The 22,428-nt window shown below is 45.0% G+C and overlaps 1 protein-coding gene across 1 annotated transcript in view; it reads right to left on the reverse strand.

Moving 5' to 3' along the window:
• Window positions 1–22,428, reverse strand: part of flt4 (fms related receptor tyrosine kinase 4) — a 29,983-nt gene that overhangs the window by 769 nt on the left and 6,786 nt on the right. Inside the window, exons 2-29 of the mRNA XM_040173801.2 lie at window positions 18,576–18,672; window positions 15,905–16,179; window positions 14,087–14,220; window positions 13,826–13,991; window positions 12,016–12,155; window positions 11,766–11,937; window positions 11,398–11,515; window positions 11,075–11,253; window positions 10,665–10,830; window positions 9,096–9,231; window positions 8,538–8,646; window positions 7,867–8,226; window positions 7,357–7,503; window positions 6,710–6,841; window positions 6,127–6,233; window positions 4,983–5,118; window positions 4,340–4,444; window positions 4,115–4,228; window positions 3,735–3,823; window positions 3,432–3,591; window positions 3,246–3,340; window positions 2,043–2,165; window positions 1,840–1,951; window positions 1,535–1,634; window positions 1,188–1,293; window positions 964–1,088; window positions 641–761; window positions 425–510 (exon numbers count right to left, since the gene is read on the reverse strand). Coding sequence (XP_040029735.2) covers window positions 425–510; window positions 641–761; window positions 964–1,088; window positions 1,188–1,293; window positions 1,535–1,634; window positions 1,840–1,951; window positions 2,043–2,165; window positions 3,246–3,340; window positions 3,432–3,591; window positions 3,735–3,823; window positions 4,115–4,228; window positions 4,340–4,444; window positions 4,983–5,118; window positions 6,127–6,233; window positions 6,710–6,841; window positions 7,357–7,503; window positions 7,867–8,226; window positions 8,538–8,646; window positions 9,096–9,231; window positions 10,665–10,830; window positions 11,075–11,253; window positions 11,398–11,515; window positions 11,766–11,937; window positions 12,016–12,155; window positions 13,826–13,991; window positions 14,087–14,220; window positions 15,905–16,179; window positions 18,576–18,672 — 3,910 coding nt within the window. The remainder of the gene's footprint in view (window positions 1–424; window positions 511–640; window positions 762–963; window positions 1,089–1,187; window positions 1,294–1,534; window positions 1,635–1,839; window positions 1,952–2,042; window positions 2,166–3,245; window positions 3,341–3,431; window positions 3,592–3,734; window positions 3,824–4,114; window positions 4,229–4,339; window positions 4,445–4,982; window positions 5,119–6,126; window positions 6,234–6,709; window positions 6,842–7,356; window positions 7,504–7,866; window positions 8,227–8,537; window positions 8,647–9,095; window positions 9,232–10,664; window positions 10,831–11,074; window positions 11,254–11,397; window positions 11,516–11,765; window positions 11,938–12,015; window positions 12,156–13,825; window positions 13,992–14,086; window positions 14,221–15,904; window positions 16,180–18,575; window positions 18,673–22,428) is intronic.

Genomic DNA, 22,428 nt, shown 5'->3' on the forward strand with positions numbered 1-22,428 from the left:
GGCTTATAATAAACATATTGGACATTTCTAGCCTTATTCTGCACGTGATTTGACTTTCAAACCAAAAGAACGCTATTTTATTTTTTGGGACCTCACATATTATCTAATCGGATTGTGTAGACTTCATATCTTTCTACTTTCTTTCTTGTCCTCCAAGTGGACCGATCATTTAGTCGCCTTAGATCTGCTCTTAAATACTCCTTCTAAGTAAGAGTGAGTTGCTGGATAAACGGTTCTTTTTCTACTATTCTGCTCACAACTTTTTACTGCTTTTGAGATCATTTGTTTAGCCCAATTCTAAAAACTGTCCAATGGCTCCAGATGTTGCGAGCTCCTATTAGCCTCGGCTCGTACATACTACAAACGCGCCGCTCCTCTTTCATTTTCAGACAGCGCTGTCGATCAAAGCTTTTAAATGATTAACCTTTTTGAGTTGGCGCCTCTGTGCTTGTGTTCGATTCTTTCAAACTCTTCAGAAGACAGAACCATCCCGCTGTCCGTCTGGTTATCCTGGAAGGAGGCACAGAGAGACGTCGGAATGCTTTTGGCCGAACTATTGAACTATTATTGGTCATTACCGGAGGAGCAAAATGTCACCCGGTGGCCTTTTCAGCATTTGATGAGAAGATAAAGAGCTTACTTGAGGAGCTTTCTGTGGCGGCATCCCCAGTTGAAACTCGTCAAATGTCTTCACTCTGGGATGGCACGTTTTCGAGGGTCCCACATACACACAACCGCCAAAGGGCACGCAGTTATAATACCTGAGAGGAAGAAATGATTATCGGATTAATAAAGGGTAAAATGCCACAGGTCAGATAAGAATGATTCTGAGCACAACAAGTGAAAGAGATTAAAGTCATTTGATTTAAAAGCTGCCTCTCTTCGGTAAGCTCAATGTCTCGAGACAAAACCCCCCACATCTGCAATGTGAAATGACTTTTCGTGAGGAAACGTGATCGACACCTGGCGGGTAGAGCGCTGCAGGCCGGCCTCAGCTCCTCCTCAGATGGGCGGCGTGATGACGCCTGCGAGAAGCCATCGTCCTCTGAGCTTTGTGAGCGGTTCAGAGGTACGTAGTCCTTCCCATCCTGAGAGGGCAAACGGAAAAGAAACATTGAGATTCGAGACGCCTTCTCCAAAGCCGCCCACGCACGCTGGAGTTAAAGTCTCTGCGGCAATGGACTCACAGGTAGGCTGTTGTCCTGCAGCAGGTCCCCCAAGATCTGCACCAGGGCAGGGAAGGGTGGTCTTTCTTTGGGTTCACCGTGCCAGCAGGCCAGCATGATGCCGTATCTACCAGAGGGAGGCAGTATCGTCACAACAAGAACAACACTGAGGGCCCCCCCCCCTCCCTCTGACTCACTAACACACAGTAGCTGCAAATCTGACTCCATGTCCTCTCCCGCACCTACTAGTTAGTCAATGTTAGGATCTTTACTTATTTTCCCTCAGGGTTGGGTCCAGAGAATCAAAGGACTATCAATCTTGTTTGACAGCAAGAGATGAGAGAGGAAATAAATCAAAGTCTGCTTGCATTTCGGGGGAGGCGGTCTCCGGTGACCTCATCCGCACACCATCTTTCAATCGTTTGCAGAAGTCTTCGTCGATCTGTACTCCCGGGTACGGAGAGGCACCTGAGGGAGGATTAGACAAAGATGAAACGTCAATAAACACATCTGAGATAAGAAAAAAATGACTGATTGTGTGTTTGAAAAAATTGATTTAAATACAATTTAAAATGATTGCCCGATTGTTTTGTCAAGAACAGAGATTAATACACTTACCGACTCAAGTAGGAGCCTTTTCATTTTTATACAAATAGGAAATGAACGTCTTTACCCAGTGAGAAAATTTCCCAGAGGAGAACTCCAAAAGACCACACGTCACTCTGGCTGGTGTAGAGTTTGTCAAAGATGCTCTCCGGCGCCATCCACTTTAAAGGGAGACGAGCCTGAGAGAACATGTGTGAGTTTAATGCTTCTTTACCGATGGACAATGTACCTGCAGCTCAAAAAAACGTAGCGATCGTGCGGCTGCCGTACGTTGCCTTTCCTGACGTAGTCGGGGTCTTTGTATATGTCTCTGGCCAGGCCGAAGTCACAGATCTTCACGATGTTGCTCTCTGACAGGAGAATGTTCCGGGCTGCCAGGTCTCTATGGATACACTGCGGATACACACACGTTCACACACGCATCACAACCCTGCGCTGTGCACGCGTGTGCCACTGAATATCCGTGCGACTGTTTACATGCATTGTCCACCTTGTTTCCCTCTGATGAGGGAATTACAGACAGGATTTGGATTTAGTAAACAGCTTTTTCCCAATAATCTGTTGCCTTAAGACCTGTTTGTGTTTATAGCTGGGACTGGACTGTGTCTCGGCGGAGGTCTGTGGAATCGTTCACAAAGCTGTCAAGTAAATGTGCCTATGAGGTCACAACAGTGAGTCATTTAAAGACAGACATTCTGTTCACAGTCTGGCCAGATTGTTCATATTCATGAAAAAGAGTTAGAAAAGATATTATTCTCCCAATTACTAGTAGCTTCACAATGTGAACAGCTCACTTAAAATTAGGAGCTATCCAATAAAGCTACGGATAATAGTTTGCTCTTCAATTCTTGGATACAGTGTACAATGTATAATCTAAGCAACGTAATGTATGACCTACTTTCACACTTGAAACGGGCTGACAATGCATCATCTGTAGTTGTACTGAATGCCATAATCACATTATAACTAAACAATATATACATTCTCACAGTATACTGTCTTTGAAGGTTTGAGTGCAACATAGCATCCAGTGTTAATATGTGTTAATTAATGCATTTATTTGGAAAAGGGAATCAAACTGACTTTTGTACGTCACTGTCAAATAAACGACAAAGTGCTAGAAAAATGTTTTTCCAAAGGCTCTTTTCTTGGTCACCAATGAACCATTGTCCGAATTTTCTGCGACTGTGGGTAGTTTCTCAATTTCATGGCTGTCTTGTCTGTGCGTCCACCAACAGCTAATGCAAAACAGTGCAGTATATTTGATTTCATTATGCTATGCTCCTGCTGAAAACACGGCCTAGTCGAACCCGGCTTAACTTTAGTGTGACGTGGGGCGTTGCTCTAGTTAATGGTCACGTTTCATAAAAGGACCGTAAAGCTGAATAACGTAGGCTGAAACCTAATTCCTGAGTCCAGCCTCAATGCACCGCAGCTCGTTCACCAATGTAAAGGCTTTGCAATGCTGACAACCTTTCTGGAGGCCAGGAACTCCATCCCACGAGCCACCTGGAAACTGTAGCAAATCAGATCTTCTATCGTCAGAGGAGTTTTCCACAAGTCCTCCACTGGAGAGAGAAGATGAGAGAAAGATTGCTCACAGAAAAAAAAAAGAAGAGATTTTAAGTAATCTGCTTTCGTGAATTGAAGCCAACGCACTTTTCTCCCCTGCAGGATTCTCGTTGGTCGCGTTGGACGACTGAATCTGAGGAGTGATGAGTGGCGAGGAGCGTGGAGGGGGCGGGTGGGAGGCTTTTTGGTCGATTTGACCCGCCTCAATCATCCGTCTCACCTGGCTCTGGGTTTTAGGGGAACGATCCTGAGTGGGGGAACAAATTCAACGCGTCACTTCAGACGTCAATTAAAACAAGAATTAAAGAATCTATGTGTGAGAAGAAAATACATATAAAAGGAAATATATATAATCAATGTAAGCGAGGCACATTGTCTCTGTTTTAATACCCTGTATGGGAGGAAGAACTCTCTCTTTGCTCGTAGGAAGTTGGATAGATTCCCATACTTGCAGTATTCCACTATCACCATCAGTGGCCCTGTTGACACAGACACTATAATTGTTAGCTTTTATCCTGAGAGTACCGTATAAAAAGTCACTGAGCGTCTCTCAGCCTCTTGTTCAGGAGCTCGCTTTTTCAAACCCACTGGGAGTGTTTGCTTAATGGTTCAATTATTGCTCTTGTTTATGGTAAACAAGGTTAAACAATTCCAGATGTGCCCTCCACATAAATGTGGTCTGTGGGTCAAACTGATGGAAAAACAAGGGAGTTGTCAATTGGTAGGCAGAATGCGGTGTTTAAAAAAAAAGAAATACGTGTGCATCCTACCGTTTGGTTTGGTGCAGGCTCCTAACAGGTTCACCACATTCAGATGGTTTCCAATGTGAATCAGTATCTTTAACTCTGACATCAAGGCCTTGTGCTCACTGGCTGTGGCTCCATCTGAAACACACACACACACACTTTTATTTATTTCAGTATTCTTTATTTTACCAGGTTATAAATATCAGGTAACTTTCTGCATCAGTGGCTTCTTACTCATTCAAATCTCACCCTTTAGCATTTTAACAGCCACTGTGTCCAAACTGTTGTTCTTGCTGATGCTGTAGATTGATGCTTCGATGACTTTTCCAAAGGCACCGTGGCCTAAAACCTTTCCTATATGGGGAAAAACCACAGAAGAACCACACATTATTCATGCTTATTGATCTATGGAGGCTGGTTTTGGGTCTCATTGGAATACAAAAAGAGTTGCGGTCAGGAGCAGTTACCAAATGTAAATGCATCTGGCGTCCATGTACACAGCGGGTGTCTCTGCGTGTGTGTGTGTGTGTGTGTGTGTGTGTGTGTGTGTGTGTGTGTGTGTGTGTGTGTGTGTGTGTGTGTGTGTGTGTGTGTAGAGAGAAAATTGAAAATCTCAATTACAGCATTTGGAAACATGTTCCCATGAGTTGGAAACTGTCGTGGAACAGATGCTTTTCCTGAGGGCGTTTTAAAAAGCCGCACTGGGAATGAGCGAAAATTTAGCATTCGCACTTTACTTGGCAGCACTTTGCCCGTCTGGCTGCGATCCAATCTCATGCCATTAAGGATTCTGGAAATGGAAATCTAATTCAGTTTCATCCATCTATTTGCTCTCATCCCCGCCGCGCATACCTCGTCCCAACCCCCCGCCCGTCTCCCGTCTCGTGCTCACCTAGTCGCAGTTTGTCTCTGGAGATCTCCCACTGTGAGGAGTCGTAGGGCAGGTACTCACACTGCTCATCCAGAGGCACCTCCCCCGGGTCCATGATGATTGACAGGTAGCCCGTCTTCATGTCAGCCGGGTTAACCTGTAAGTAACCGGAGAGACAAAGTGCTCATGTCAACAACAATGACTGCAGTGGGCATTGGACATGCAAGTCTGACAGCTGTTTTCTTAACAGTCTTCTAAAACGTGGGAACATTTATTTCACATTTAGGATAACGCAACCATTCTTTTGTCACATTGAATTAGTCGAAAGTGAATTTATTAATCTAGCAAGCAGTGTTTTTCTCATACATATAAATTCAGATTATTGTCTGCTATTGTATGTTCTTCAATGAGCCTGAATGTGACATCGGAGCCACATTGATGAATGTTTTGTGATCCGAGCCGTCCCAAAAAACCCTTTTTTGTCCGACCGCACAGTTTGTTGGATGGCAGGCACTGCTGATGCCCGAATGGGTGTAACCCACTAACATAGTCAGTTATCGTTGGATAATTCCACTTAAAAACAAAAACACATTTCCTACTGCTTCAATTTCACCTAAAAAATATTTCGCAGAGTCCAGACCCTCTAAGGATAACCGGCAGAGAAAAGTGAATGGAACAATCGCATGAAATGCACACTAATGATGTCTGTGCAGCATAAAAATCAGATCACAGGTGTTATTTTTTGTACTGGCGTATGTGAACAAAGGAGAAGAGACAAAAATATAGAGCTACTGTAGGAGAGAGGGGAGGAAACGAACCATCTCTGGATAACCGGTCATCTTTTGATTATTTGTTAATGGCCGCACCACACTGCGAGTTTCAGCTGTGGGGGATGAACTAACAAGTGACCAAGTGAGGAAAAATAAAAAGAAACTTGGGCCTCATTATGGATGTGCATTGACTAATTGGACTTGCTCCCGGCAGATATGCATAACATAGCTGCTGAACTGCACACTCCATTGAAGATCAAACAAGTTGTGCTCAAACGCCAACAGACATGTTGTGGGTCAGAGGTCCAAGTACTGCGACAGCTGGTCAGTATCTCTCACAAACCCAAGGATACGAACACACGACACACACGCAGTGAAAAGTGGCACCCTCTGACCCGCTTTGCGTTGCAGAAGATCAGGATGAGCAATCCCCAGAAGAAAACAGCGATGACTCCCGTCCCGATGAGGATTACAATCTCTACATTGGCCTTGTCACTGGAACCTTGATAGAAAGAAAAAAAAAAAGATAACAAATTGATTGATTTATAAACCCACCATGTCAATGAACAGGTCGTCATTTAATCTCCCCTTGAGTGCATCGCACTTTACCAGCTGCAGGCTCCATTACGTAATACAAGCTCCTTGCTTTGAGCTCTTTAGACTGCGTCAACTGTGTTAAACAGTCTTTTAGTTCAGCCATTAGTCATTCCATACCAATTATTCATTCGGAGTATGTATCAGTCAATGATGTTGATTTGGACTGTGGAGAGCTTTTACACGACAGCACAAAGCATCACTACTACAGCTGCAGTGAACAGTGTGCCGTGAATGACTAACACCAGTGTGTACACAAGGAGAGGGAACTGTGATGTCGGGCCTGAGTGCCCTCCAGAAAACTAATGTCAGCGGTGAGAGTGTGTGTGAGTGGATTCGGGTGTCTTCGGCATGTGTGTGTGTGTGTGTGTGTGGCTGACTCACCGATGACCTGGACGGCAGCTGAGGAGTGGACACAACCGCGCTGGTTGCAGGCGGTGCAGGTGTAAAGACCGGCATCCTCCTCCGTGACCCGCTGGATACTCAGCGTGCGGTTGGAGTCCTGCAGCTGGATCCCTAAATAGTGACACGCACACAGACTCACTTCATTGCTTCACTTCACCTCTCACATCATAAACCCAGCACCTTTTTCAACAACCAGAATTCTTGTCACACCTCTGGACTTCGATCCACAGTGTTCATTTACAACCCTCCCCTGTGGAGTCGCATGTCCCAGCAGCCCCTCTGAGTGATCCCAGAGCATCGGCTGTCACTCAAACCCATATTCCATACTGAACCCCCCTCCCCGCCTCCTCCCTTCCCACCTCCTAATCTCCATCAGATGTGGAGAAGAAGAGATGTGCGCTAAGAAAGCTAATGAGCTGTGTCTATCGGCCTGCAGGGTTTTTTATGTGTGTGTGTGTGTGTGTGTGTGTGTGCAGAGAGACCATAGCCGCAAGTGTTTCTTGTCACTGCCGAAGTTTGACAAATCTCTTCAATATCACCAGTGGGTGGGTGGCTGTGTGTGCCAGGCCGAGCGGGGCAGTCATTGTGAGTAACAGCGGTCGCAGGGTTGTGTTGTGTTCAGGCACCTGACATTTGGTGGAGAGGCTGGTTGTCTTTGAACCAGGAGAGGCGGGGCAGCGGTCTGCCCTCCGCGTCGCACTCCATCCGCAGCGACTCGGTAACGTTCACTGTCTGGTTGGTGAGGCTGAGCTTGTAGCGAGGCGCCTCCGGGGCTGTGGACAGGGAGAAGAACAGGGAGAGGGGCTTTAATATAACAGTGCAAACCATGGAGTGTGAACGCACAACGGGTTTTAAAGGATTTTTAGAGTCGATTCGATGCGATAAAACAAACTACTTTCTCCATCTCGGGCCACTCAGGGCTTTGTGAGTGCGCACATTTCGGCAGACCTCGGCATCTCGGTTTCACTGCAAATCCTGTATGTGTGTGTGTGTGTGTGTGTGTGTGTGTGTGTGTGTGTGTGAGAGTGTGTGTTTCTGGCCACCAGATGCTGAGCTTTTGTCTGAAGTTAGCTGTGGTCGAGGGAGACACTTCTCGCCGCGCTGGGCGGCGTGTGTGTGCACATTTTATCACTCACCTTTCACAGAGATGTATCTGAACAGGCACTGTTTCTCCCCGCTGCGTCTGCTCTGAGCCTCACACACATAATGACCTTCGTCCTGCAGCCGTACGGCGGGGAAGGTGAGGTCCAGCACCCAGCTGTTGGACAGGTCCTGGAAGGAGAGCCGGCCGGTGAGGGCGCGCGCGTATCGGTGCACGCTCCTGCAGTCCAGCTCCTGGTGCTTGCCCTGCTCGTCCTGCAGGGCCTTGGGGTCAAGGCGGTACCACTGCAGCTGCTCGTAGGTGTAATTGTCGGCGCTGCAGCACAGGGACACTTTCTCCTCCTCCAAAGGGTTATCCGAGGGCTGCACGTCCACGCTGAACCCCTCGGGGATGGCTTTGAAGGCAAAGGGGAGGTGGAGTGGTTAGGTGACCGCACGACAGAGGCTTGTCCGAGACACGTAGATGAATTTTTTATTTATTTTTATTGGTTGGTTGGTTTCGTCAAAACGACAAATCGACTGACACAAGTTTCCAGTGTTGTGAGGACCACAAATTGTTTTCCCCAATATTCTAATGGGGGGGAATCTCACAATTATATGCACTCCTACGTGCACAACACAAGAAGGGACAGACATTCAATCATTCATTCTTTTGTGGGGCGTTTTGTTGTTAAATCCCTGGTGAAATCTAACCCGACATACTCACTAGTGACATAGAAGTAGATCAGCCGCTCATCTTTGCCGACTTTGTTTTCAGCGGAACACTTGTACATGACAGAAACACTGGCGTTGGTGATCTGAAGCCTGCTCACTATCTGTGAGGTGAGGGAGGAAACTTCATCAGGAGGAAACACACATTTTCTAAAAACAAGTGGGACTGATGAATTACAGGACTTTGCTGTTAGTGGTCGTGTGTAAATTTGCCCTGATGGATGTGGTTTACAAATGTACCGGGATGTGTATGTGCACAAGCGCCTCCTGCATGTGTGTGTCTGGCTGCGTTTCTGGCCAGTCCTTTCAGGAAGTCTGCAGAGGAAGACGATTCTAAATATTTCTACTGGGGAAATGGTTTGTGATTGACAAATATTGTTATGGAGCTCAGAAAACGGGATGTCTAGATGAAAACATCACAACCCACTTATATAAATGTCTTCTAGTCTGGGATGCGTCCTATTTATAATCATAGTCATTCTTTCATGGAACTGTCATTCAAGAATAATGTCGTTGTGCTGTGATTTGTATTCATGAAAACGCTGTGATGAACCTTTTGTCGGCCATCCACCACTTCGACCGAAGTGTCAATGGACTCGATTTCATTCGTGGCGTTTTCCAACTGAATTTCCTGCCAGTTCTGACAGTCTGCGATGCTGCCGCTGCGGCCCCTCCTGTCCCGTCCGGTCCTGGATAAAAACAGAGACACATTCATGACATCTCCCCTCATTGACATGCGTAGCACAGGGTGGAAAACCTGAGGTTTTGTGAGAGGGTATGAGATGTTTTTTTTTTTTGTCAGACCTGAACATTTCAGACCTGAACATTACATCCAAGGTAATTGTGACGCGTCCTACAACTAATGGAAAAAAACGATGGTATCAATTTGTGTTATGAAGATCCATAGACTGAACATAACATCATAAAAGAACTAATGAAACGCGAAATTAAATTTTAGTTTCATATTTCCTCCCAAAGGCAACGCTCAAATTTGAGCAGAAGGTAAATCGGTTCAATTCCATTTTACAATCTACATAATTTAAAAACAGACACATGCTTAAAATAAAAAATAAAAAATAGTATTACACATGTGCACAAATCAATTATTTGTGAAATTTGGGGATGATTTAACCTGTTTTGATTCCCCCAGAATATTTCACACACTCACATCCTTGTTTTTGCCACTTGCATGTGTGCATGTGTGTCCCAGAGACTTTCTAAAAGCCTTAATAACCACTAATATCTTCTGTTTGAGGAAATGGAATGGAATTAAAATTCTTCAACGTACTCATAATACAAATGTTTTTTTTTGTTCAGACTGATCTTTTAAGGATAAATGAAGAATCTGCAAGTTAGAAAGGAATTGAATGCTGCACCTGTCCTCTTCTATGAAATTACAAGTACTTTTGAGAGAATGTCACTGAAAACAATCAAGCCGAACAGGTGGAGTTCACTACATGTGGGTCAAATGTACCTTTTAAATCTAATACCAAAAAAAAGAACAGGAAATGTGTTGTTTACTGTATGAAGAAAAGGTCAACATAGCCATGCCTCAGTGAAATGTCACATGAAATGTACATGAGGCAGAACATGTATTGGACATTATGGGCCAAAGTTCACATCAACCGGTCACTGTTGTGTTATTGTGATTGTAGATTTGTGATCGAATGCTCACGTGGAAAGGTCAAGAGAACATCAACCACTTCAAAAAGGAAGCCTTGGACGAAGGTGGAGGCGAGTCAGTATTGGAGGGATATTAAAGGCATTAAAGTTGACAACACAGGGGATTTAGTGGAGACAAAGAAGGGGAGAAGAGGCACCGGAGAAGCGTATGTACGTCGGAAAGGAAGACCGTAACGTCAGAGCTGAACAATGGCCAATCCTCTGTTTACTCCTACTCCACCTTCCTCTTTATCCCTGCTCTTTGTATCCACCACACCACATTTCTTTCCTTGCCAGCTCTTGTATTCATCTCCTCCCTCTCCTCTTCACTCAGAGCTAGCGGACGATTTCACACTCGTCCTCTTAGTTGCCGCTTCACGCGCCGCATCCCACTCCTCTCTTCTTTCTTATCCCCTTCAATCCACACTGGTTAGAGTCGGTGGTGTGTGCGCTTTCTTACGGTCTGCTCCGAGTGCTGTTGAGGACACACGGGCCCCAGGCCCTCCACTGCCAGCTGACGTTGGGAGCCGGGAAGCCGTGCGCGGTGCACGTCAGCGTCTGGCTGCTGCCACTGGGGTACGGACTGGACGGATCCGCCACTTCTTTCTCATGGATCTGTGGGGGGACTGGATCAGAGGACAGCCAATCAATCACCCCACCAAGAGAGCATATCTCAGCGGCCCAGACCTGCATGTGTGACTCACAGAGGACATGCAAAGGGACAGCTTTCTGTGTTTAATAGAGGTCAACAGAACGTCAACGGAATATCAGTCATTTTTCAGGATTGTTTTTCCCTGGCTTGTATTTTCCACAGACACCAATATCTGACGTGATCTCCACCGAGGGTACACAGACTGTCAGACTAGTTACCGTTGACAACGAGCGTGATGTTGAGCCTCCTCTCCAGTCCAGCAGCGTTGTTCCTCGCCACCACCGTGTACAGCCCAGAATCCTCCTGACACACGTCCTTAATCTCCAAAGCATGATCAGGGTGCATCATCTTTTTCACCCTGAACCCTTTGAGATTTATCTGCTTTCCATCTTTATACCTGCACACAAGGCGCAGTTGCCACATTTAGAGGACACCCCCTTGAGTTGATTTGCTTCTTAAGCTGATCTATAAACCCCAGGCCATAGTCATGCTTTTGGAAATCACCCATTAAATGTAATGTGACACCACAGTCTCATCTCACCATTGTGTTTTAGGTGCGGGGAAGGCAGACACATTAACGTGTAATTTGAACGACTTCTGGCCGGCAGTGGACTCCACCACTGGTCCATTTCTGTAGTTGAGGCTGATAAATGGCTTTTCTGCAAGTAGAGAAATTCACTTATTTACAGTATCAAAGCTGAACAAAATCCACCAAAAACATTCATGCGCCCCTCATGATACATTTTGGTGACCCCTTACCTTTTCATTCAAAAAGTAGTCGCTCAATTACAGCCTCACAGCTGCTAACATAGATTTATTCTTCTTATTTTGTGCAAACGCAGATTCACTATGTCATTTAGAGTAATCTATTGAACAACAGGAACTCTTCTGGGTCAGTGCTCTGCTCACCATAAACTCTGACCAGAGTTTGTTGGGTTTTTGTCTCGTCCGTGGTGGTGACTTTGCAGCTGTACAGGCCGCTGTCGGTGACGTTGACAGTGTGGATGGTCAGGATGCTAACGGCCTGCGTGGCGTGAGACAGAGCTTCGCGGAGAGGCCTGGAGTCCTCCAAACTGTTTGACTAGAGCGGGAGAAATGAAACTCAGGTTTTCACGTATTAGTGCTGTTTAACGCGAGACCGGCTGATGCTGCCACGTACCTGTTTGCCAGGGTAAGACCACTGCATGTTCACTCCGGCGTTAAACTCCACCATTGCTGTGCAGTTCAGGGTGAAGGCCTCCCCCACTATCAGCTCGACCGTGTCCTCCGGAAACAGCGTGACATTGTAAATCAGGCTTCCTGTGCGAGAAAAGAGGAAAAAAGGAGGGAGGTGGGATCAGAGAGACGGTGAGACTGGTCACGGTGACATCGTCAGCAGTTTTTCCTTTCTCACGGGTCCTTAGGAAAAGACTTTCCTTTTGGAATATGGGAGCCATTGTACTATGGGAAAGCAGGTCGTTCCAAGCTTGCGCTATTTCCATGTACAGTCGTGGCCAAAAGTTTTGAGAATGGCACAAATATTCATTCGGACAGCTGAGGACTGGGGTAAAGTCATTTTCTCTGATGAATCCCCTTTCAGGTTGTTTGGGGCATCTGGAAGCAAGCTTGTCTGGAGAAGAAAAGGTGAGCGCCACCATCGGTCCTGTGTCGTGCCATCAGTGAAGCATCCTGAAACCAATCATGTGTGGGGTTGCTTCTCAGCCAAGGGAGTGGCCTCACTCACAATTTTGCCTAGGAACACCGCCATGAATAAAGAATGGTACCAAAATGTCCTCCGAGAGCAACATCTCCCAACCATCCAAGAACAGTTTGGTGACAAACATTGCCTTTTCCAGCATGATGGAGCACCTTGCCATAAGGCAAAAGGGATAATTAAGTGGCTCGGGGAACAATACATCAAAATCCCCAGATCTTAATCCCATTGAGAACTTGTGGTCAGTCCTCAGGAGGCGGGCGGACAAACAAAAACCCACAAATTCTGACAAACTCAAAGCATTGATCATGCGGGAATAGGGTGCCATCAGTCAGGATGTGGCCCAGAAGTTAATTGACAGCATGCCAGGGCGAATTGCAGAAGGGTCAACAATGCAAATATTGACTCTTTGCATAAACTCTATGTAATTGTCAATAAAATATTTTGACACGTATTACATGCTTGTAATTATACTTCAGTATACCATAGTAACATCTTACAAAAAGATCTAAGAACACTGAAGCCACACACTTTGTGAAAACCAATACATGTGTCATTCTCAAAACTTTTGGCCACGGCTGTATGTGTCAAGCCACAGATGAGTGAAGAAAACTAAACTGGAATATGGAGAAACCTTAATCCAACATGTCAGGAAAAAAGCAGGTTTTGACACTGGCCAGTGTCTCTGATATTCAAAAAAACAAACAAACATACTGTCTTGATGTCTGTGCAGCAGGCTGTGATTGCCTGATTTTTTAAACGCTCCATTAGTGCTTGAAGTGAAGACTCCCTGCGGGTTTCTCCTCTGACTGATGCTGTTACGTTTGGCTCGGCAGCGCCGAGTTTGGGTTTCCCTTCGCCCTCTGAGGTGAGAGGTGGGTGATCTCGCGAAAAAAAAGAGACTGTGGGTGCCTCAGAGTTCAGTCGCAGCAGATGGGAACCTCAACATTCACATCTCTTCATTTTCGTTTTGTACAATTTAATCATACCATCCCTCTCTGCTGGCATAATGGCCCACGTTCCCATATAAAAAGGTTTTTTACTCTTTTGGGGAACAGACACAATGAAAGAAAATCTTTCAAAGTGTCAGCATTCGGTGTAATTGGCTCACTTGCTGCTATAAACTTTTTAATTTCCCTGTTAACACGACTGGAGCTTCATATTTAGTTTGAATATTGTCGGTTCAGTATTTGTATCTGCTGCAGTTAAGGCTTGTATTGGACCGTCAATGTGTTTTACTGGAACACAAGTGGAGAATGCGACGAGGTGCTTTTACCTGTCATGTGGATCAGGAAGGGGGTAGATTTATACTCTTTGCCTCCCAGTGTGGCGACACACAGAAATCCAATGATCATCGGCATACTGTCCACGATCTGTCGGGGAATGGACCAGCCTCTCTTGTTGTCCCATGTTGCCACTTCCTCCTCCAAATCCATGGGGTACTGAGAGGAAACACATTCATTGCTCCACGTCAAATGGACGAATTAAAGCATCTGACAGCTTGCGTTGCAAGAACAGAGGGTGAGCGAGTACAAACCGCGAGGAGAGTGACGTTCAGATCTGGCACCGTGACCAGGCAGGGCACTACCACGTGGGTGGAGAAGCGGCTGATTAAAATTAAAGCGGTCCCCCCGTTGTAGCTGTGTGGCCTGAGGAAGGGCTGCTCGGGGTCTGTGTGCAGATGGAAACAGGGAGCGGTTAAAGGGTGAACCTGATTTCACCTGTTGCCGGAGGTAACATCACGGCCCGACAGCCCCACATGTGCATTGTGTTGTGATTAGAGTGTAAAGGAACCTCACAGTCCGTCTTGGTAAATAGCATTTAGAACTGCTGTTATGTCGAGCCGAGTGGTTTGTTCCTGCTATGAACAGCGGTAGATAGAGATGCGGGGGACTTTGGGAGACATCAAAGCAAATGTTTCATCAATTTGCGTTGCAGCGGTTATCTAGAAATCCTTGTATTCCTACACTATAAAAATCTCTTAACAGCAACCTTTGTACAGCAGCCAGACATGTTGTGTGATTACTTTTATTCTCATTTATTTTTTCTCACGACAAGCCTTTAATATTATTTTCTTCCGGGTGTTTTTTAGGGCTTTGTCTTCAATCTGCGGCAAAGCCAAACATTAGTTCCCATCTTGAGGTTTGTATTTCTTCCCCGCGGTGGTCTGAATACACACAGGTAACAGAAATATTAAACTCCTCGCAGCTTAAGTTCTTCACAATAAATGAGCGCAGGTATTATCTGCACTCATTTGTCTTGGAGAAGACCACTACAGTTATGTGTGTGCCGGTGTTCAGATGAGAGTGTGCAGAGTAAAGGGCCGACGTCTGCCTGTCTAACTCAATCCACACACATTGCTTCCCATCGCGCCACATGCTGGGGCTAATTTATGGCTGCAATCTCATCTGTTCCTTATCAGCCCCGCGGTTGGGTCTGGGGAAACTGTTTTGGCACCCTGTCAGAGGCCATAAAAAGGCGTTTCGGTTGAGCGGACTGGTACGTAGGATTCCCTTACATGACAATCACGAGTCTCTCCCACTCTCCCCATTCACTCCTTCAGCTGCTTTTCTTTCTTAAGCGAGGTGAGAGAAGGAAATATGAAATAAGAAGCCACACTTCGCATGACCGTAAAGCCCTCTGAGGCAAATTTGCAATTTGCGATTTTGGGCTACACAAAATTAAACGAGTCCTACAGTTGGCCTCAAAATAAAGAAAGAAGGAGTGATGGCTCTGAATGATAATGACATATGAGACAGTGTGAGACCAGAGGAGAAAAATATTGGCCGCGAAACCAATTTTATAGGGCAGGTCTTTTCAGATTTGACACCGCAGAATGGATAAAAAGTCTCATCAGAAGGTCAATTAAAAGGTGGGCTGCTTCTTTATTTTAACAAAATGTAATTAATAACATATTCTTTATATATTTTTTAAAAAGGCGTCAAGTTGTTAATTCCTATCTCTATCAAACACTTTGCATCTTCAGTTCCGGCCCAGCTTCTAATGCAGCTGTGATAATGAAGTCACAGTAAAAAAGCAGATCAGTTTCAGAAGGACCTCTGGGCAGTTCTGTTTTTCTTGTGAACCTCCCAAGGAAAAGAGAAACTGAAGACAAAAGTGTCCACCCAGCCAAGCCAAAGAGCTGCAGACCAGGTCAGGCAGAGATGAATAAGGCTCTATTCAAACAAAATGACATTCAAACTGCAGACTCACTGCATGTGAAATGGATTTCTTGATAGAAACTCACGGTTGGAAATGAGTTTGCTAAAAGAAAAAAAAAGAAAACCTGACGGGGACGTTTTGTTTAACTTCATCAGCACAGTGTTTGTGTGGGTTTGTGGGGAATGTGACTCACCCCTGACGAACACATAAACGCTGACGGCAGTGGTGCCGATAATGATGTCCTTGACATCTCTGTAGTAGCAGCGAAAGTAGCCCGTGTCGTCGGCCTTCGCCCCGGCCAGGACCAGCCTCTTGCAGTACGGCCTCCCCGGCTGCCCCGGACACTCGCTGACCAAGGCGACCCTCTGACCGGGGGCCCTGGTGGTCGGCAGCTGGTCCTGACGGCCGGTCAGCTCCTGTCCCGCCAGAGTGGGATCGGGCCAGGTCCAGGCCAGGGTGTGCTCCCCCCTGAGGAAACGTTAAGCGCAATGTAACGACGGCTTTGGGGAGACAGATCGTCATCCACCAGCATGATATCAGTCCCAACAAGAGCTTTGAAATACGAATACTCAACCAATTTTAAGCCAGATTTTACATGTGGAGTTTAAGTATCTTAAACAACAGCAATATTTTGGTATCTGTATCATTCACATTCACTTTCGCATTTTTCCAGCCACGCGATAATTGAGGAGTATTTGTGTGCATGTTAGCAAACACCAGTGTGTTTGCGTGTGTGTGTGTGTGTGTGTGTGTGTGTGTGTGTGTGTTTGCGTGTGTGTGTGTGTGTGTGTGTGTGTGTGTGTGTAACGGGTGAAATTCTCAGTGCTTCCACACATCCGTGTTTGCTTTGTGCTTTTTGTCACATAAATTCAGTTACGGCTGGTTTATGTTACCCGCGGGCTTTATGAGCGAGATGGAGGGGAATCATAATGGAAGCCTGAAAACAGATATCAGCTATGCACGCTTTCACCACCTGCCTCCAACCACCGCAAATGCCCACATCTGCAGACAGTACCAGAATGCGATGACTTGAAATGAAAGCAGGAAAATCTCAGAGGGTAATGAAAGTATTCACAGGGTTATTATACAAACATTCATCCCAGAAGATTGTACATTGTTAAAATGAAATTGTCTGAAATTAAACTTCAACTCCCCCTGAGATTCTCAGTGGCGATGGCAACATGAGGTTTACACGCAAACAACTATTTAAGACCTGTGCTGGAAAATGTCCAAAGGTATCATCAGCTTTCCAAAGACATTCTTCTTCTTTTTTTTTCTGCACGCAAAACACAAAACGGCCAATGGAGTGACAGCTTGGCAGCAGGCAGCGCAGCAGTGATGTCATATGGATAAAAGATGGTCATTATGGGTGAATTTATATCCCACTTGGTTTAAATTAGTGTCGGCTTTGTTTTAGAACAAAAACATCTCCGTGTGTCTCGTAAGATAGGGTCTTATTCTCATATGGAATTGGCTAAATCTTTTGCAGATTTTTTCCTTATGTGAAATAAGGCGCTATGGATAGTGGGTGTTTTAGGTTATACACATTTTCCGCCTGTGCTCCTTCCTTCATTCTTCTTCAATGAAATTCAATTGAACTGACTGGTTTCCATCTGAGACACGAAGCACACAAAATGCAGGACTGAGATTGTTTGAGGGATAGGAGCTCTCATTTTTTTAACAAGACGATTTCATATGAAGTTATGAAGCAGAATTTTTGTGTTGAAGCTGGTTGACGTGGCCCTAATTCAAAATAATTATTTTTCAAAATAATTATTTTGAATTAGGGCCACATCAACTGCAACCAATGATCCATCTCCCGATAATACTTGATTGATAACAATGCGATATACGTTAACGATGCGATTAATTGTAGGGTCTGTTAAAACATAACGTTTTGTTTTATACTTTTATTTAGAACACAAAGAAACACAAACCCACATTTGAGCAGCTGAATCCATGAAATGTTTGCATGTTTTTGCATCAAAAACTTGATTGGGTAGAGTCAGAGAGCTGCGCTCTATGGGTTGAATGGCCCTTTCAGGGAGTCCACTTTACAAGAACATGTTATTTTGGCTCAAGCAGACTGACAACTGAAAGAGGAAAAAATACCTCTGAGCAACGGTTGAATAAAAACAGACGTTACGAATAGAAGAAATCAATATTTGGGTGAAAAAAACTGAAAGCTTACGGCAGCATTAACATTTGAGCTGATTTTATTATAAATTGGCCTCTTTTTCAGATGAACAAACATCTCCAACATACTAGAATCAACGGGCGTTTTGCTTGATTCTCCAAAGGTAACATCAGAAATTGAAAATACAATGCATTAGCAAATCCCAGGTCAAATCCATTCAATCCAACATCTGGGTGGACTTCAGAAGTTGGTTTCGAAATAAAGAAAGAAGGAGTGATGGCGTCTTAAATCATCAATAACTAATGATCACTTGTGCTTTGTTGCCCTGGAAAGCAGTTACAATAACGTATTGTAGTATTTGGGCAGAAAATGTTACCAACCGTATTATTAACTATTGTTCAACACTGTGGGGACTTTGACCAAAGCAAGGTTTTAGTCATAATTCTCCTTCTTTTGGGGTCAAAACTATTTCAATTATACTTGCTTTTCTAATATCTGCTTTTTTTGAACCATTATTGAAAGAAACGTAAAAGGTAATATTACAAAAGTGACAAGAAATATGACTTAAAGTATCTAGAATTTGAACTTGGGCAAATGCAATTACTCTCTACCACAGCAATGCATCAAAAAACCATGAATCTCTCCTGGCGTCTTTGGGTCGATTTGAATTAAATTAACAAAACAGTCATGCGCGAGATCACGTACGCATTCCCAAACGGCCACATACCTGCATGTAATGGTGAGCGTCTCCCTGACTGGAATCACCAGGTCTTCTTTGGAGCCGTCGAGGACGGGTGGAGTCATAGAAAAGCCAATCACTAGACCTGCAGTAGCAAACACAGCAACTGCATTAGATTCATATTACGCAGGTCAGTCAGGGCCCAGTGGTTTTGACAGAGCGGCTGGCGGGCTGTCAAATCTCCCGAACCCACCAGGAATCTGAAATCCAACACGACAACAGCTCAAACTGCACGTTGTTCATTGCATTTACAACAGTGTGGCAATCTGTCCCTTACGCTTCCACCCCAGAAACAGCTCCAACGCCCCAACGTCTGCGCCTGATTCATCACCGGCGCCATCGGTTTGCTGACTTGTGCCTGGTTAATATGCCCGGCCGAGAACGTCATTACCGAACCCGAGTCACCCCAGGGTGCCATTAGCACTTTAGTCAGACTTCACACCGACAGTCTATCATCAATAAAAATGCCTCTGTGACTTATGCACCGCCTGCATATCATTGGTTATAAAAACTCAGTCGCGGGTGGAGAGAGTGGCTTAGCATTTAATGCAGGCAAATGATGACCATTCTTCAAATCAGAGCCAGCGTTGTTGTTTTGTGTTTTTTGAATCCTTGCGTGATGAGAGCAGTACGCAATATGTATTAAAGGTGGCATTTCTCTAGCACAGCGAACGAGGCCTGGAGGACTGTACAAGGGCGAACTCAGCAGCAAGAAAAAACACCTGAACGCCAACATATTTTCAATTTAATCATGACTCCCTTTTCCGGGCGGGACCACAGACATCTGAACCGGCAACACGAAATTCTGTGAGAAGGATTTCACAGGGCGGAGGCAGTCGATCCTGGCTGCCAGTCAAGACTGAGAGCTCTGGACAGCTGCGATTCTTGTAGAGGCCCGTTCCTCCAAAACATCCTGCTTACCCAGGGAGCACAATAGAGCAAGGTTATTCTCATGCAAATATTTTGTTAATTGTGTTTACAGCAAAGGCTGATCCCGATGGAGGGATACTGATAAGCCTGGATTCCTTCAAATGACAGACAGGAACTCAAAGTTGTCCTTAACTTGGAGCAGTTAGTCTTGAATGGTGAACAGGGACAAGATGCACCGATATAAGGAACATTAACACCACAGGACAGAAAACAATATCATAAAATGGTTACACTTGCAAAGAGTTGAAAGAGAAGTACAATACAACTTTAATATCTATCTGTGGTCTAATTTTGATACACATTTAAAATGGTTTTATATATTAATCAAGCAAGACCAATATGTGTCATGTAGGAAGCTGTGTGCTCAACTATTTGCTGGTTTTCTGGCAAACTCAACACTCCGCATTTCCTTTTTCGTGTAAGGATTAAATCAACAAAATAGATGAATGCTATAATTGGTGCACTTCAGGGGTGTCGTTAGGCAAATTCCATTGATTTTACGCATCTAAGTGTGTTTACAGGTTCAGTGTGTAACTACTGTGCACATGTGGGAAAAGGTTGTATGAATCCTGTTGTGTCTCCGCGGGGAGATGTGCAAAGTCTGATAGAATCCGCTCCTCAGGCTTGCTTATGGCAAAGTGCTCCGAGGCGATATTAGCTGCTATAAGCCCAGCAGACCCAAACCTCCGAACCAAACTCTCGGAAAGTGGAGTTGCATTGTGGGTAACGCCGGCAGCAGTTTCAAGGAAGAAGAATGCTTGCAGATTAAAATGGCTCAGCTGCATTTATTTTGATTGTTTTTGGAGGAGTGCTCCCTCAGACTACACTGGGGCATTTTATCTCATTTATCAGTTTCTCAGCAACCTGTCCTGTGTTCTCCGCTGCAGCTGCTGTTGACCTCACTCTTTCACGCTAATAATATTTTGATTTACATTTCAAATAATTCTACGTGTCATGGTGATGACAGTTAAGTTAACGAAACCACCAACACACATTTGTTTCTGTCTTTGCTGGAATATAAAAAGTGACATGTTAATTTCAACTGACAAAGAAAAAACCTTTAAATGAGAAAGAGGACAGCTGATATCGCCACGCTGACAGAAAAAAAAAAAGATGTTACGCCGCAGCAGTGGGAAGCACCGTCGTTCCAGGTTGGTCCCCAGCGGGGTTTCCCTTCCTTGTTCTTTCAGTGACCTTTGACACTTTCCCCAGAGGAGAGACAACGTTTCCCAACGTATTGTCTGAGCTCAGAACCCGCTACCAACCTCAGTCTCCAACCATCACCGCTCTGCCCTCCTCACACCCGAAATGCTGTGTGCCGCGTCGGTTAAACACACAACAGAAGCCAAGCCAAGAAAAATTCCTGCTCACTGCTTTAGGAACAGCAAATGTCTTGCACACTCGCTTAGAGACGAGAACAAGAGAGATCACCTGCTCGGGTTCAATCTGGGGGCACAGCGGAGAGGTGAGCTCTGGATCCTTCACACCTTCCCATTGAGGTTCCAGAACAAAACGTAAAGCAGACCAGGCTGTTTCCCCAGCAGCTGTAGATGGAGACCACACACGCTGCACGTCGAAGCCTGGGAGCTCAGTTGTTACCGAAGGACAATCAATGAGAATATACACTTTTCCATTGTTTGCTTCCAGCAATCACTGTGGTTTCTTTTGAAAACCACAACGCTATACTTGCTATGTGGTTTCAGTTGACTCAACTATAGAGGTGGCCTGTTAGAAGACTCTATTTTGTAACTTTTGTTATGTTAACAAGCTCATAACAAGTTATGCCACAAAATAGCATATTTTCAGATTATTCAATTAAAAGTAACTAGAGTACAATATAAAAAACTTACTTTGGTGCGATTTACATTTCTCATTTATTTAATATATGAAAACATCAGATTTTCTTAGAAAGTTCAGTCAGTTTGTGTTTGAACCGAAGAAGCACTACGATGCAATACCAAATATTCCCCCACAGACACAACATGGTGACGTTTACAGGTGTAATCCAGTTGGTGACATGGCATTTGTTCCCTGATAGATATGCAGAGAAATGATCTCTGAGATTAATCGTTGCTGAGTCTCAATGACGGATGCTTCCCTCACAATCAGTTGAGCGATCGCATACTGACAGACAGGACGCTGATTGTAAACCTTTTTAAATGTCATGACTAATTTGCGCGCCCTGAGAGACAAGACATCAAGATGTTGGTTGTGTATTTTGGGAAGAAAATCTACAAAATGCGTATTTACTATAAAAAAAAAAGGACCCTTTCAGCCGGTGGATTTTGAAACGCTCAATTTACAATGGACTGTAGAGTCCATCGCAGCGCTGCAGGAGTGTCTCAGGCAGGAGGGCAGAGGACGTCGCGCCCACATGCCGTCGAGCTAAAAGCTCTTTGAAGTCGGTAAAAAGCCTTTCACAGCTTGTTCAGTCTGATTCAATTCATTACGACAAATTGGCCGGTGTTCTCTGAGCTTCGCCGCCCTTAACGTGGCCGCTGCACAGAGCGAGTTTGAGGCTGATGAGCAACACGCTACTCGCCAAGACCTTGGATCTCTCAACCCACGTCACACGTTGTCCTGGTCGTGTCTCTCGTGGTACTCCAGGAGCTGCTGGCTGTTTCACAATGACGGAGATGTTCTGGGCCAGATGTCAACGTCTTCCATATGGATGTGCGGTATAATGTACACACCGTGTTTCCAAACCGTGAGACACCAGATACGGAGCCCGTGTCCTCCTCTGCGCTGCATTAACGTTGTGTGTGTGTGTGTGTGTGGGGGGGGGGGAAATACATAATCGCATTAGCAATTATTTGAGCTCCTTGGAATGTAATTCAAAGCATGTTGCACCGACATACAGCTACGGGAAGCAAACCGCCAAAGAAAAGCCAACATAAACATTCACACAAGT

The sequence above is a fragment of the Gasterosteus aculeatus genome, chromosome 4, assembly GCF_964276395.1.
Source record: "Gasterosteus aculeatus chromosome 4, fGasAcu3.hap1.1, whole genome shotgun sequence".
NCBI lineage: Eukaryota > Metazoa > Chordata > Actinopteri > Perciformes > Gasterosteidae > Gasterosteus > Gasterosteus aculeatus.